Raw genomic sequence first — 15006 nt, 5'->3', positions numbered from 1 at the left:
CACTCCTCCCAGGGCAGCCCAGAACACCACTGGCTTTCTTTGAGGCAAGGGGACATTGCTGGCCCATTGTCAAGTTGGGGCCCAGCAGGACAACCCAGGTCATTCTCTGCAAATCTGCTTTACAGCTGGACAGTGCTCAGTACATACTGGTGCATGGGGTTGCTCCTCCCCTGGTGCAGGACTTTGGCTCCTCTGAGCCCATTTTGCCAGCCTGTTGAGGTCCCTCTGAATGGCAGCAAGATCCTCTGCTCTGCATGGGGCTTTTTGTAAAGCAGGGATAGACTATGTGAAAAAAATTTATCTGGTGCCTGGAAATTAGCTCAAGCAGCTACAGGTCCTGCCATTACCCAGAGAAACCATGAGGGCTGATGTGGTCCACTCTGTGGATGCTGAAATAGGGTACATTCTCCAGAAACCAGGTTTGATGGCCTATGAGATAGCTAGGGTCTATACAGCTCTGGAGTCCACCATGCACAAAAGACATGGTCCTGTTGGAGTAGGTGCGGAGGAGGCCACAAAAATGATCAGAAAGGTGGAACCTTTCCTATGAGGAAAGGCGGAGAGAGGTGGCATTGTTCAGCCTGGAGAAGAAAAGACTCTGGGGAGACCTTATTGTAGCCTTTCAGTACTTAAAGGGGGCTTGCAAGAAAGATGGGGACAAACTTTTCAGCAGGACCTGTTGCAATAAGACAAGGGGTAACATTTTTAAGCTAGAAGAGGATAGATTCAGACTAGCTATCAGGAAGAGATTTTTTAAATAAGGCCAGTGAAACGCTGGCACAGGTTGCCCAGGAAGGTAGCGGATGCTTCATCCCTGGAAACATTCAAGGTCTGCTTGGACAGGGCACTGAGCAACCTCATCTATTGAAGATGCCCTTGCTCATTACAGGGGGGTTGGACTAGATGACATTTAAAGGTCCTTTCCAACGCAAACTATTCTATGATTCCATGACTTGATGAATCCTTTGCTTCAAGAGGCAGTGCCTGAAAGAGGACTCGTTGCATTCTGTTCCACCATCCAATGCCTCTAGGAGTGATGAAGGGTCCCCCTGTGCCCCCACCTGTTTCCCCTTCAAAGCAATGTCCCTCCCTCGGCAGTCAATGTGCGGATGAAAGACAACCAAAAGGACACAGACACAGTTGCAGAAAACTTTTAATGAGTCTAAAGAGGGAAAGGAGATCTGTCCAAGTGGAGACCACCAGTGCAGGGAGGAGCAGAAGCAGCCAAGAATCTGTTTGCCTTTTCCTGCAGCAGAGTTCCCACAGCGTATCCGTTGGCCAGCATGGCAAAGGGAGACAAGCTGGCAGGTCACTCCAGGCTGCTTTCTGGGGTCCTCACAGCAGGCTTTGAGGGCAGCACAAGACAAGAAAGAAGAGAGAGAAAAAGTCCAAGTGGAAGAGAGGAAAGGTAGACATTGGCCATGTTTTCAGAGAGCCCAGGGTGACACATTTCAGGCTGCCCTTGCAGGACAAGCCTGAGCTGATCAGCTGCTCTTAAAACAATGGCACAAAGTTTGATCCTTTGTCCAGCATCGTGTTTCTGGGTTCCTGGGGGTCCTTATCCAAGGCCATTGCCAGCACCTTTAGCAGGGGCGACACCTGCTGCCGCAGTAGCGGCTGGTGATGCAGGAGAGGTCAAAGCCCCCGGAGTTGATGGGCACTCCCTCACAGCTGAGGATGCTGCCAACGGCAGCGGAGGTGGAGGAGCCCACGGCGGTGTTCTGCGGGAAGGAGCTGAGGATGGGGCCGGGCAGGGTCACCACCACGGCGGAGGGCTGGATGACGATGGTGGAGCTCTGGCACTGCCTGCAACAGGGCTCATTGCAGCTGCTGGCCAGCGGGGTCGGGCCGCAGGGCTGGCAGGGCTGGCAGGGCTGGCAGGGCTGGCACTGGTCACAGCAGGACATGTCTTGGGGCTGGAGGTGCACCTGGGAGAGAGGGCAGGGAGGAAGCAAAACATGGGGATGCATGAGGAGCAGCCTGTCGCCAAACCATGGGGGAGCCAAAGAACATGCAGGGCCGGAGGAGGAGGCTGTGCAGCGATGTATGAGGGTTCCTTGGCCTCATCCTGCCAGGGCCCAAAAAGAGCCACCAGGACCTATGTGGCTACTGCCTAACCCCTGTGACCAGAAGCCACTTCAGGACAGTCCTAGCCTCCCTCCATGCCTAACCTTCTCCCCACTTCCCTCCCCATGACAAGCAGCCCCTAGACCTGGCACAGAACAAAGTCGGCACCAGCTGAGAGGTCCACTGAGGTGAGAGCTTTGAGAGACAGCAGAGAAGGAGAAGGGGCTTGAGACTCACCTGACTCCCAGGGAGAAGGAGGCAAGAGAAGTGGATGAGGGAGCGAGGAGCTGGGCTGGCTTTTATCATGGACCTTCAGTGCCCCAGGCTGCCAGAGGCATCCCTTGTGGAGGTGATTATTTTCTGACAAGCTCATCTTGAATGCAAAGCATCCCAGCTAATGCTGGGGGCCGTGTCCTGGCTTCCGGAATTGCTGCCTTTCCATTTCCTGGGCACATTCCCCGCTCAAGGCATCTTTGGCGTGACAGGATGAGAGACCCCAGCATTTCCCGTGCAAAACATGCCAGCGTGGGCAGGGGACATCTCACGTGCTGGAGGAGTCTGGTAAAGGTCAATGATGTCAGCCTGCGTCACTGCTTTGGGGCTTTTTGTGGCCCTGCTGGCAAGAAGTGTCTCAGTTCCTGTGTTTGACCATACCCCACCTAACACCGCTCCCAGTAAAATTCTGCTTGCCTGTTTTGCCTGCCCATGTTTTACACCAGGGAGGGGGACAGGGGAAGATGTGCAGGCTGCTTTTCAGAAGAAAAGGCCAGATAGCAAATAACATAATAAAATGGCTGTTTTAGTAAGATAGAATAAAAAGACAAATAAAGCTAACGAGTAAACCTTTCGTCCCTTCAGATGCTGGGAACCCTGTGTTCATGCAGCATCACATGGACCCAGGTAGACTTTGCCAAGGCACACTGCGCAGATCCCTCCCATGGAGATCTTCAGATTCCTCCCCCCCGCATGCCATGGTGTCTTTTATTTTACTTAACAAATAAAAAAAAAAAAATCCTGTATCTTCTCCTTACACACTGGAAGGTTATTTCTGCCATGACACTCACCAGGGTGCAGCACATGATGGCACTGGGCACTCCAGCAGATTCCCTTGCAGCAGTTACTCATGCTGGTGTACAGGCTCCTCAAACCTTTAGTGCAAGGTCCAATAGAGCAGATAGGTCTTTCCTAAGAACACTGACTCCTTGAATACTATGCTTTCTTCACAGCCTCTGATACAACTCCCCTCTGTGCAATACCATGATCACATGTAGGACCTTGTCCTTCCCTGCAATGCTCCCCCCAAATCCCCGCTGGTGTCCCCAGGGTGTCCCTAATTGAGTGCAAAGTTGCTCATGTTTATGCATGTGTTCTCTTATCTGCACTGGTCTGCATGCTGGATTTGTGCAAGGGGCCCAGGGGATGGTGGTCAGCAACATAAAACCAAGCTGGAGGCCAGTGACTAGTGGTGTGTTCCATGGATCAGTACTGGGTCCTGCTGAACCTCTTTGTTAATAATCTGAATGATGGAACAGATTGTACCCTCAGCAGGTTTCTAGACAACACCAAACTGGGAGGAGTGGCTGATATACCAGTATAGAGGAATGAAGGCAGTGGGCTGATTACATTGATAACATGCAGCTGTGGCCTTGCCGCAAAGGCAGTGGGTTATTGTCACGGACGATGTGCAGCTGCAGCTCATCCTGCTAAGTGGTTAAATAGCCCTGAGGCGTGTGGGAGAGAGGCTGGTTGGAGGAGGAGCAGGGAGGAGCTGGATGTAGCCGAGAGAAGCAGCAGTGTGGCCTGGCCTCTGGAGGATGGAGACACAGCATGGACAGTAGGATGTGACCCATGGTAAAGCCTTGTTGCAGCTTGCTAGTTTTGCTCGTGCTGTGACAATTGGTGTCCCATGTGAGGAAAACTGATTTGGACTCAAATTGCAACATACCAGAGGGTCTGGCCACCATCCAGGGGGACCTCACCAGGTTGGAGAAATAGGCTGATTGGAACCTCATGGAGTTCAAGAAGGAAAAGTAAAAAATTCCTGCCCCTGGGGAATAATAACTCCATGTACCAGGGCAGCCTGGGGTCACCCAGCTAGAAAGCAGCTTTGCAGAAAAAAAAAAAACTAATGGTCTGGTAGACACCATGTTGGCCATGAGCCAGCAATGTGCCACTGTGTCAAGGAAGTCCAATGGTATCCTCGGCTGCCTTAGACAAAGTATTGCCAAGAGGTCAAGAGAGGTGATTGCTCCCCTGGATTCAGCACTGATGGGCCACAGCTGGAGTTGGCATCCTCTCCCATATCTACTTTACGACCAAAGTGGTGACAAAAGGTTTCAGTAAGAGGATGGTAGGGTGAGTGGAACATTGGCTGGACTACCAGGCTCAAAGAGTTGTGAGTAGTGGTGCAAAGCCCAGTAGGCAGACAATAGTGGGGTCTCTCAGGGATCAGCAGTAGGATGAATGAATTTCCATGAATGCCAGAAGTAGGAAGGATACTTTCCACAAGTTTGAGGATGATGTTCAATCACAGGGAACAGATGGTACATCTGTAGAGCCAGATTGTTCCCAGCAGCAGCAGGAACTACCTGTTCAAAGGAAAGAGAAGACTGACTAGCCGTGGAAGTGCTCTGCAACAGGCGGAGTGGCAATGAACAGCTGCTGGAACATGGGGAGTTCTCCTTCAGCCACAGGCTAAAAGAAAATCTGAGAACTGGCATGGCTGTCCCTGGCAGCTTCTGCAATCTCCATCAGAGCAGCCTGATCTAAGGGGAACTGTTCCAAGCAGGGGCTGATCTCGATGACCTTGGGAGCCCATTCTGCCCAGCACCGTGATCCCCCAACACTGCTGCTCACCCCGACCCCTGCACGGGCGCTTTGTCCCCACACCGCCTTTGCCTCTGCACAGCTCTTGGGGCTGGGGTGCAGGGAGGCTGCGGGGCTCCTCGCTGCCGCCCGCAGGGATCCGAGGCCGCCGGTTCCAGCCCCTGAGCTGGGAGACAGCGCTGGGAAGCTGCTCCATCCCCTGGATCAAGGTGCTGCTGCTGGCGCTGCGCAGGCGGCTTCTGGCTCAGCCCTGGGCGGCGCTGGCGGGGGGGTCGGGGGGAGCGGGGCGGCCGGAGCGGGGAGCCGGGGCCGGCGGGGGGGGGGGGGTCGGGGGGAGCGGGGCGGCCGGAGCGGGGAGCCGGGGGGGGGTCGGGGGGAGCGGGGCGGCCGGAGCGGGGAGCCGGGGGGGGGCGGGGCGGCCGGAGCGGGGAGCCGGGGCCGGCGGGGGGGGGGGGGCGGGGAGAGCGGGGCGGCCGGAGCGGGGAGCCGGGGCCGGCGGGGGGGGGGGGGCGGGCGGAGCGGGGAGCCGGGGGGGGCGGGGCGGCCGGAGCGGGGAGCCGGGGGGGACGGGGGGGGGCGGGGCGGCCGGAGCGGGGAGCCGGGGCCGGCGGCGGAGCGGCGGGATGCGGCGGGGCCGGGGCTGGTGGCTGACGGCGCTGGCCGCCGTGCTCCTGGGTGCGCGGGTCTGGCGGGGGTCGGGGCTGAGCGGGGGTGGCCCCCGCAGGTCCCTGGAGGCTGCTGTGCGCTCTGGCTTCTTCCCGGAGCGCTGCCCCCCCGAGCCGCCCTCCCGTCCGTCCCTCCCTCTGCCACCGTCCCGCGTTCCCTCAGGAAACATGGCGCTGGCCGCTGCGCAGCCCCCGCTGCCTCCGTCCCCCCGTGTCTCCCCGTGCAGCGCCTGCAGTCACTGCTTCCCCTCTGCCTTCCTCCCCCTCGTCCCGCTGGTTTCCCCACTGACCACCTTCCACCCGCCGTCCGCGCACTCCTCTCTCCACCGACTGTTAACGGACGCTTCTGCCAATGCACAGGCCGACACCCTCTGGAAACCTCTCCTCTCCGGATGCTCCTGACTGGGTTTTGTTCTGGGAAACAGCGGGCAGGGCTGGGCACAAAGCCGGTTTTGAGGATTCTCCCTTCTTTTTCTCCTCGGCAGTGGCCGCGGCCAGAGCCCAGGTGCACCAGAAGCCATCGGCGGAGACCACCGAGGGGACCAGCATCAGCCTCAGCTGCTCACACCCCAGTATAAAATCTTACGACTTCATCTACTGGTACCGCCAGCTCCCGGGCCAAAGCCCCACGTACATCGCGAGCGGTAGCGAAGGGACCTCACTGGTGCAGGACCCTCCGGGGCGGCTCTCGGTGGCGGCAGACCGGCGGTCCAGCTCCCTGTGGCTGACCCGGCCCCAGCTCCGGGACGCGGCGGTGTACTACTGCGCCGTGGGAGAGACACGGGGAGCGGGGCCGGGGCTGCGGCCGGGCACGAACCGCCGGGGGGGCGGACCGGGCGGCTGGGGCGGGGGGCAGGTCCAGCCAGGCCCGCCAGGGGGCGCTGCCGCTCCGCCCGCCACCGGCCCCGGCCCCTTGGCACCGCGTGCACAGCCGGCCGTGCAGCCTCAGAGGATGCCCAAGCGCCTCCTGCCTTGGAGGGCTGTGAGAAGCCCAGCTGCGCCCTGGCTGCCACGCTGACAGCCTTCCCCTTGGCCCTTGCAAACCTGCACACTGGAAGGGTCACAGTTTGGTGCCTTTCCTTGCTCTGAGCACTTTTAACAATTTCTTCTCCTTCTGGCAGTGTGTGCACACCTGACTCGGAAGAATCTCTTCTTCATCCCCTCCCATCAGGTATCTGCACTCATAGCCAAGGTCCTCCCGAGCCTTCTCTTCCCCGGGATGAACACTGCCATCCCCTCAGCCAGTCCCCATAGGAAAGATGCGCCATTTTCCTGGGCTTGCTCCAATAGATTGTGCTGGGGAGCCCAGAACTGGACCCAGCACTCCAGAGGTGGCCTCACCAGCACTGACTAAAAAGGAAGGATCAGGTCCCTTTTCCTGCTGGCAACTCACGTCCTACTGCAGTCCAGGATGCTGTTGGCCTTCCTTGACACAAGGGTGCATTGCCAGATCAGACTCAGGAACACCCCTGAGATGCTGAAGCAGAGGGCGACACGGCAGTGAGTGTTCAGGAGAAGTATCCCAGACGCTTGTCCAACTCTTACTCTTTCTTCAGCGTCCACCAATGACCAGTGTTAGAGGAGGGGGCTCTTGGTAGGAGACGTGACTGCTTCTGTGGCTTTCCCTCCTGGCCAAAGAAGCCAAAGGAGCAAAAATGTCTTCCTAGCTCTGCATCTGGGGATTAGCAAAAGCCTCCACAGGTGAGCAAGACCCATCAGCCAGACACTGGACAAGATTCTCTGTTGAACCCCTTGAGCTATCCCCCCTGCTTTTCACATATCCCTTCTCCAGCTCTGGGGACTCACCAGTGCCTGGCTGAGAGGAGTCCCCACATCCCTGAGACCCTGTGAGTTCTCTGCCTGATAGAAAGATGCTGGTGGCTACAGTTCTGGGATTGAAAAGCAGATTGCTGGCCCTGGAGAGGGGAGGCTGTGGGGGAAGCTGACAAAAGCAGCCGTGGTGACAGGCCAATGTGGTCTAACTACTGGAGTGATGTCACCTCAGTAGGCCATGACACAGAGGCTGTTGGCAGCAAGGCCTTCTGAGGTGACAAAGACATTTTCAGGTCTTTTGGAAGAGAGGGAGTGGGGAATATGTCCAAAGGTGACATGGGCCAGAGGGAAAGAGGAGACAAAGGGAGTGAGGCATCTGGAGAAAAGTGTCTCTGTGAGGTACAAGGAAGATGGATGAGAAGCCCATTCCCACCTGGATGGGTAAGAAAGGTATCATTCAGATCCCACCTGGAGGTGGAATTCGTGCTGGACTGCATGTACGTAAAGACATCAGAGAGGTCTTGTAGGAAATATAGTACATCTGGAAGAGCAAAGAATAAATATTTTGGAATATTGGAAACATGAACTGGCTCTTTCCAGAATTACATTTCACGTGTCCTGAGTGTGGTTTTACAACCACATTGCATCAAAACCGCTCATTTGCCTATCTTTCCCTTTTCCTTCATGTTTGTAATATCTCGGGTGTCCTGGAACATGAATGTCATGGCTTAGCACTGCTGCAGGTGTTGCAGGGAGACACTCCACACACTGAGCTCAACATGGGGTTTGCCCCCAGAGCCCGTACCCAAAAGACTCACTTTCTCTGGGGACAGGAGCCTTTCAGCATCTTCAGGGACTTGCACACCTCAGCAAGTTCATCAGAGGCCACTGTAAGGGCCTGTTAGTCTAATCTCAGTGCCTGGGAAAGTTATGGAGAAGATCATACTGGCTGCTGCTGAAAGGTATTTAGAGACCAACGCAATCACCAGGCACAGCCAACATGGCTCCATAAAGGGAAAGTCCTGCCTAACTAATTTGATACCCTTCTGTGATAAGGTCACCTACCTAGTGGATGAAGGGAAGGTGATGGCTGCAGTTTTTCTGGCTTTTAGTAAGGCTTTTAATACTGCTCTCACAGCATCCTGGTGGACAAGTTGACCGACAGGGAGATGAGCAGGTATGTGGTGCACCGGGTGAAGAACTGGCTGAACGGCAGGGCTTGACGGGTTGTAGTGAATGGGGCTACATCTGGCTGGCAACCGGCTGCCAGCGGTGTTCCTCAGGGCTCACATTCCAGGGCCAATCCTGTTTAGTATTTGTATTGATGATCTGGATAGAGGACTTGAATGCACCGTTAGCCAGTTTGCTGATGATACCGGACTGGGAGCTGCTGTTGAGCATCTCGAGAGACAAGAGGCCTTGCAGGGGTCTCTGGATAAATAGGAGCACTGGACAGTTAGTAATGGTAAGAAATTTAACAAGTTCAAATGCTGCACTCTGCACCTGGGATGGAGTAACACCAGACACAGGTATAAATTGGGAGAGGAGTGTCTAGAGAGCAGTCACACAGAAAGGATGTTGATTATTTGAATGCCCCCAGAGGAAGGCAGCAAGGCTGGTTAAAAGGCAGTAAGGTATGCCCTGTGAGGAGTGGGTGAGCGCCGGGTTTGTCTGGTTTGGAGAAAAGGAGGCTGAGGGGCAACCTCATTGCTCTCTACGGCTCCCTGAGGAGGGGGAGTAGAGAGGGAGGTGCTGAGCTCTTCTCCTGGGTTCCAGGGAGAGGGCACATGGCAATGGTTCAGAGCTGCATCAGGGGAGGTTCAGATGATATTCAGAAGCATTTCTTTGCAGAGTGGTCAAACACTGGAACAGGCTTCCTGGAGAGGCAGTCGATGCCCTGTGCCTGTCAGTGGTTACGAGGCTTTTGGACAATGCCTTTAGCACCATGCTTCAATTTTTGTTCAGCCCTGCAGTGGTCAGGCAGTTGGACTAGGTGGTCACTGCAGGTCCCTTCCTTCCAGCTGTAACGTTCTGTTCTGTTCTACTCTGCTGCATTCTATTCTATTCTATCCCTCACCTAGCCCAGAGGTTGTCCTTACCTTAGTACTAGGGGGAGACACTGCCTGCTTCCCCATGGCACCTGGGGTCTGGGGCTCTTCAAGCTGCTGAATCCCAGACAAAATCTCCCTTTCACCTGCTTTACGCTGCACAGCTGGCTCACTTGCAACTGCTCGCCAACTGACAAATGCCAACTGCTTGCTGTCTGTTATGCCTGAGAGTATTTTGTGGTGTTACAGTTCCTGGCAAATGCTGTATCAGGAAATACCCTTTTATGAAATCTGTGAAGAACTTCAGTTTTGCTCTTCTGCTCATTACAGGGCTTTTGGTAAAGCAGCGATGAACTGTATGAAAAAAAATTACCTGGTGCCTGTAACTTAGCTCGGACAAGTATGGGTGCTGCCCTTACCTGGTGCAGTCTACTCTTCGGATGCTGAAATGAGGGGCATTCTCTAGAAACCCAGTCTGGTGGCCTATGAGAGAGCTAAGAGGTACATGGCCACTCTTCAAAAGTACTTGGCACAGCAGAAGCAGAGCAACCAGAAAAGTGGAAAAGTAACTCCTGCTTTCCCAGAAGAAAACAAGACAGAGGTGTAAAAGCCCCTGGAGACTCTTGAGGACTCCAGCCATGTTGTTCAGAAAGGGCCTGATAATGTGCATCCATGGTATTGGAGAAATATGGAAGTGTTCCGAGGTAAACTAGGGCAGCACAAACATATTTTTTCTTGGGAAAAACATCCCCAAGGCTATTTACCCATTCCCAGTTTCTGCCACTCTTTGACAACTTTTTCTGAGCCTCCTTGCCCAGCACAGCTCCCCCCAAAGAAGCAGACCACTCTTGCTTGTACCTAGGGTTACATCCTAGAGTAACTAGGATGAAAGGTCCCCCTGTGCCCCTACCTGATTCCCTTCACATGCAATGGCTTTCTTCACCAGTCAACATGCAGATGAAAGACCACCTAAAGGGCACAGACACAGTTGCAGGAATTTTTTAATGAGTTTAAAGAAGGAAATGAGGTCACTCCAAGTGGAGGCCCTCAGTCTGAGGAGGAACAGGAACAGCCAAGAATTTCACTTTTCCTATCAACCAGCCCCACAAGAGGAGACAGGCTGGCAGGTCATTCCAGGCTGCTTTCTCAGGGCACAAGACAAGAAAGAAGAGAGAGAAAAAGTCCAAGTGGAAGAGAGGAAAGGTAGACGTTGGCCATGTTTTCAGAGAGCCCAGGGTGACACATTTCAGGCTGCCCTTGCAGGACAAGCCTGAGATGATCAGCTGCTCTTAAAACAATGGCACAAAGTTTGATCCTTTGTCCAGCATCGTGTTTCTGGGTTCCTGGGAGTCCTTATCCAAGGCCGTTGCCAGCACCTTTAGCAGGGGCGACATCTGCTGCCGCAGTAGCGGCTGGTGATGCAGGAGAGGTCAAAGCCCCCGGAGTTGATGGGCACTCCCTCACAGCTGAGGATGCTGCCAACGGCAGCGGAGGTGGAGGAGCCCACGGCGGTGTTCTGCGGGAAGGAGCTGAGGATGGGGCCGGGCAGGGTCACCACCACTGGAGAAGGCTGGATGACGATGGTGGAGCTCTGGCACTGCCTGCAACAGGGCTCATTGCAGCTGCTGGCCAGCGGGGTCGGGCCGCAGGGCTGGCAGGGCTGGCAGGGCTGGCAGGGCTGGCACTGGTCACAGCAGGACATGTCTTGGGGCTGGAGGTGCACCTGGGAGAGAGGGCAGGGAGGAAGCAAAACATGGGGATGCATGAGGAGCAGCCTGTCACCAAACCATGGGGGAGCCAAAGAACATGCAGGGCCGGAGGAGGAGGCTGTGCAGCGATGTATGAGGGTTCCTTGGCCTCATCCTGCCAGGGCCCAAAAAGAGCCACCAGGACCTATGTGGCTACTGCCTAACCCCTGTGACCAGAAGCCACTTCAGGACAGTCCTAGCCTCCCTCCATGCCTAACCTTCTCCCCACTTCCCTCCCCATGACAAGCAGCCCCTAGACCTGGCACAGAACAAAGTCGGCACCAGCTGAGAGGTCCGCTGAGGTGAGAGCTTTGAGAGACAGCAGAGAAGGAGAAGGGGCTTGAGACTCACCTGACTCCCAGGGAGAAGGAGGCAAGAGAAGTGGATGAGGGAGCGAGGAGCTGGGCTGGCTTTTATCATGGACCTTCAGTGCCCCAGGCTGCCAGAGGCATCCCTTGTGGAGGTGATTATTTTCTGACAAGCTCATCTTGAATGCAAAGCATCCCAGCTAATGCTGTGGGCCGTGTCCTGGCTTCCGGAATTGCTGCCTTTCCATTTCCTGGGCACATTCCCCGCTCAAGGCATCTTTGGCGTGACAGGATGAGAGACCCCAGCATTTCCCGTGCAAAACATGCCAGCGTGGGCAGGGGACTCATCTCACGTGCTGGAGGAGTCTGGTAAGGGACACCCAAGAAAGACTAAACAGCTCTCTTAGGCAACGCACAGAGCTTGGAACGCATCCTAGGGTGTTCAAGGAACCAACTGGACAGGCCCTGCTCATTTCCTGGAATGACGATGGAGCAAATACTCTCAGAAGCCATTCCTAAACTGATAAAAGGTAAGAATGTGACTGGGAAGAGCTCACATGGGTTTACTGAGGGCAAAGCATGCTCACCAACCTCATTGCTTTCTGTGAGAAGGTGTCTGGCACTGTGGGGAAGGAGAGGGGCACTGGCTGGGGTCCACCTTGACTTTAGCAAGACCTTTGGCATACCCTCATAGGTGCACACACAAAGAACCGTGTACACACAGAGGTACTCACATTCCAAGGCAGGCACACACACAAATATGTGTGCTGGTGGCAAATTTTTATTGTACCCCTTGAGGCTAATTAGATGCATGCTTTTCCTACATATATGTAGACCAGTCACACACATTCGTGCTCTCTTGCGTGAAGGCATGTGTAAATGCTAAAACACATACACGCCTGTGGATACAGTTGCCTACGCACACGCACAGACAACATTTGTGCACACCCATGTTTGCATGTGCATTACCACAAGCACACACATACGCATGCGAACACACCCAGGAACACAGCCAAAAGAATTTGTACATGAGCATGATGGTGTTTACACACCACTGAGACCCAGGACTCCCAACACCAGCTCTCAGCCCCTCCAGACCACTCTAGGCAAGTCCTTCAGACCCTACAGCAAGGAATCAGTTAATGGCCAGCTCCCTCAGCTTTAGTGAAATCAAAGGTTTGGCAGTGGTTTACTCAGCTGTTTTCACATAGGGCAAACAACAGCAGAGTGGAGGTTTTCATGGCCCTTCCAGACATTCAGCCTCTCCATGTCTCAAGTCTATGTGTGAAGGATAATATAAAAGCTGGAGAACAGCCCCATTGCTGCAGCCCCCCAGAGAATTCCCATATTACAAGGGAATTCTTATTGCAAGAAAAAATATCCCTCAGTGTCAGAAGCTCCCAACTGACCTTGGTGATCTCCTCAAGGGACTGGGACCAGCCCCTGCCCTTGCAAAGGGAGCGGTGCCACAGTGAACGCTCATGTGGCAGCGGAAGGGTGTATGTCTGGGACAAGCCAGACTCCCCTTGGGCTACAGACACTGAGACTGGGCCATCAGAAGTGAGGCAGCAGTGAACCTGTCTCGAGACTCACTTCAAGGTAGACACCCTCTCTTCTAAAGGCAAAGAAATGCAGGAGCAACACTAATTTACAGAGCAGCTGACAAAATGCTTTGGCTACCCTGTGAATGTACATGCATTCTTTTTATTTTTTGCCCGGTTTTAATTGACAGGCTGGCTTTTTTTCTTCTGGTGTTCTGCCTGCAGGTGCGGGTGGTGTAATTGCCTGTAGCAAGCGGGAGCTGCAGCCTCGGCTGTTCGCCATGAGCTGCCTGGCTCTGTCCTGCAGCCAAGCTGCCCAGGCGCAAAAGAGTTTTTGCATGTAATAATGCAAGGGTAATGACAGCGTATTGGTTTCACCTCAGGTTTTGGTAGTGGAGGGGCTGCAGGGATGGCTTTTGTGATAAGATGCCAGGGGCTGCCCCCACGTCAGACAAAGCCTGCAGCAGTCAGCTCCAAGATGGTCCTGCTGCTGGCCAAAGCTTGTCACCCTGCAAACCATGGAGGACCTCATGCTGCAGCAGATGGAGAAACCTTGATGGAAGCTGCAGCCTGTGGAGATGCCAAGAGGGAGCAGATTCCTGACAGAAACTGTGGGCCATGGAGAGGAGCCCATGAAGGAGAAGGTTTTGTAGCAGGACCTCTGGTGCCAGGGGGGACCCACACTGGAACAGTCTGTTCTTGAAGGGCTACAGCCCATGGAAAGAAGCCATGCTAGAGCAGTTTATGAAGAATGGCAGCCCATGGGAAGGACCCATTTGGAGAAGGCTGTCGAGGACTGTCTCCCACGGAAGGGACCCTACCCTGGGGCAAGGGAAGAGCATGGGGATGAAGAAGTGGAAGAGATAAAGCATTTTGAACTGACTGCAAGCCCCATTCCCCATTGCCCTGCACTGTTTGGGGGAAAAATGTAGAAGATTTAGGAATAAAATTGAGCCTGAGAAGAAGGGAAGGGTGGGGTGAAGTAGTTTTAGTTTTGTTTTTCACTATCCTACTCTCTTACAGATCACTGGCAAAAAATAAATTTCCCAAAGTTGAGTCTCTTTTGCCCATGACAGTAATTGGTAAGCAACCTTCCTGTCCTTATCTTGACCCACGAGCTTTTCACCATATTTTTCTCCCCCTGTCCTGTTGATGGAGGAGCATTGATAGAACAGCTTGGTGGACACCTGGCTCTTGAACCTGCTCAGAGCAGCTTTCATATCCTCATTTCTTAGGGTGTAAATCAAGGGGCTGAGCAGGGGAGTAAGAACCATGTAAAGAACAGCCACTGCTCTGCCTGGTGACCCTTTCTAGTGGCCTCCCATGTCAGTGAAGACACATGGGGCACAGAACCAGGCCGCAGCAGTGCAATGGGAAGCACAGCTCAAGACAGCTCAGTGCCTGTCTTCTGCATGGGGGAGCTGCAGCATGATTTAAATCTCCATTGAAAAGGACAGCCAGCCTCTGGCAGCAGTGCCCTTAGTTTGAAGTGTAAAACCTGCATGGATCCTTTGTCCCTTTCCTACCTTTCCAAGATCAGCTTTGTTGGGCAGGCAAACCAGGGGTCGTGCCAAGAGCCAGTAGCAGTGGTCTGGCAGTGCTTTGGCAAAAGGGCTTACTCAAAAGGCCATCACTGTCTCTTCTACAAGGCAATTGCAGATGGATGGGATCATCATTGCAAAAGACCTGAGGTACCTTCGGCTTATTACAAGGTTCAGTACAGCAGGGTTAGGAAGTCCAATCGTGCTGCTGTTGATGATGGTTATTAACAGTATGACTAGAGAAAAAGGGCTTCAGAGATGCATAGGAAATGCCCTTATAAACCAATTTCTGCCCATGCATGCTGGTCATGACCCTTAGGCTGGGTGTTGGAGCAGAGTGGGAGGTGAAGCAGCAGCTATGGGCCATCCCAAGGGCTATTCCCTGCTTTATGACTCTTGCCATTCGGCAAAGTAAATCATCTTCTGGTGCCCCACACCCACCCCATGCTACCCCAGAGCAGCTCCAGCTGTAGCAAGAGGAAAACCCTT

At 54.3% G+C, this 15006-nt stretch overlaps 2 protein-coding genes, 1 long non-coding RNA gene and 1 pseudogene across 5 annotated transcripts in view; 2 read left to right on the top strand and 2 right to left on the bottom strand.

Annotated features, from left to right (window-relative positions):
* Window positions 1–1137: 1137 nt before the first annotated feature.
* LOC130160300 (feather keratin Cos1-2-like) lies at window positions 1138–6282 on the bottom strand. Of its 3 annotated transcripts, XM_056362675.1 has the most exons (5): window positions 6145–6282; window positions 5852–5972; window positions 4567–4655; window positions 2305–2512; window positions 1138–1928 (listed from the first exon to the last, which is right to left on the bottom strand). In XM_056362675.1, the coding sequence occupies exons 4-5, from the start codon at window positions 2371–2373 to the stop codon at window positions 1584–1586; spliced, it is 414 nt and encodes a 137-aa protein (XP_056218650.1). In that variant the 5' UTR covers window positions 2374–2512; window positions 4567–4655; window positions 5852–5972; window positions 6145–6282; the 3' UTR covers window positions 1138–1583. The 3 variants fall into 3 exon arrangements, 1 of the variants encoding a protein (XP_056218650.1); XR_008825975.1 differs by lacking the exon at window positions 1138–1928 and having other exon boundaries at window positions 2496–2625; window positions 3132–4655; XR_008825974.1 differs by lacking the exons at window positions 1138–1928; window positions 2305–2512 and adding an exon at window positions 2526–2680 and having other exon boundaries at window positions 3132–4655.
* Window positions 5469–15006, top strand: part of LOC130160304 (T cell receptor alpha chain MC.7.G5-like) — a 27097-nt gene continuing 17559 nt past the window's right edge. Inside the window, exons 1-3 of the mRNA XM_056362679.1 lie at window positions 5469–5568; window positions 6044–6345; window positions 9312–9327. Of these exons, the coding sequence (XP_056218654.1) occupies window positions 5517–5568; window positions 6044–6345; window positions 9312–9327 (370 nt within the window). The 5' untranslated portion in view covers window positions 5469–5516. The remainder of the gene's footprint in view (window positions 5569–6043; window positions 6346–9311; window positions 9328–15006) is intronic.
* Window positions 7196–12090, bottom strand: LOC130160298 (feather keratin Cos1-2-like; annotated as a pseudogene).
* On the top strand, window positions 11833–14032 carry LOC130160306 (uncharacterized). Its single transcript, XR_008825983.1, has 2 exons — window positions 11833–11965; window positions 13360–14032. It is a non-coding gene; the product is annotated as an uncharacterized LOC130160306 (long non-coding RNA).

Source organism: Falco biarmicus, chromosome 17 (assembly GCF_023638135.1).
Source record: "Falco biarmicus isolate bFalBia1 chromosome 17, bFalBia1.pri, whole genome shotgun sequence".
Taxonomy (NCBI): Eukaryota; Metazoa; Chordata; class Aves; order Falconiformes; family Falconidae; genus Falco; species Falco biarmicus.
Note: the sequence above shows the minus strand (reverse complement) of the source record. Positions and strands in the feature narration are given on the sequence as shown.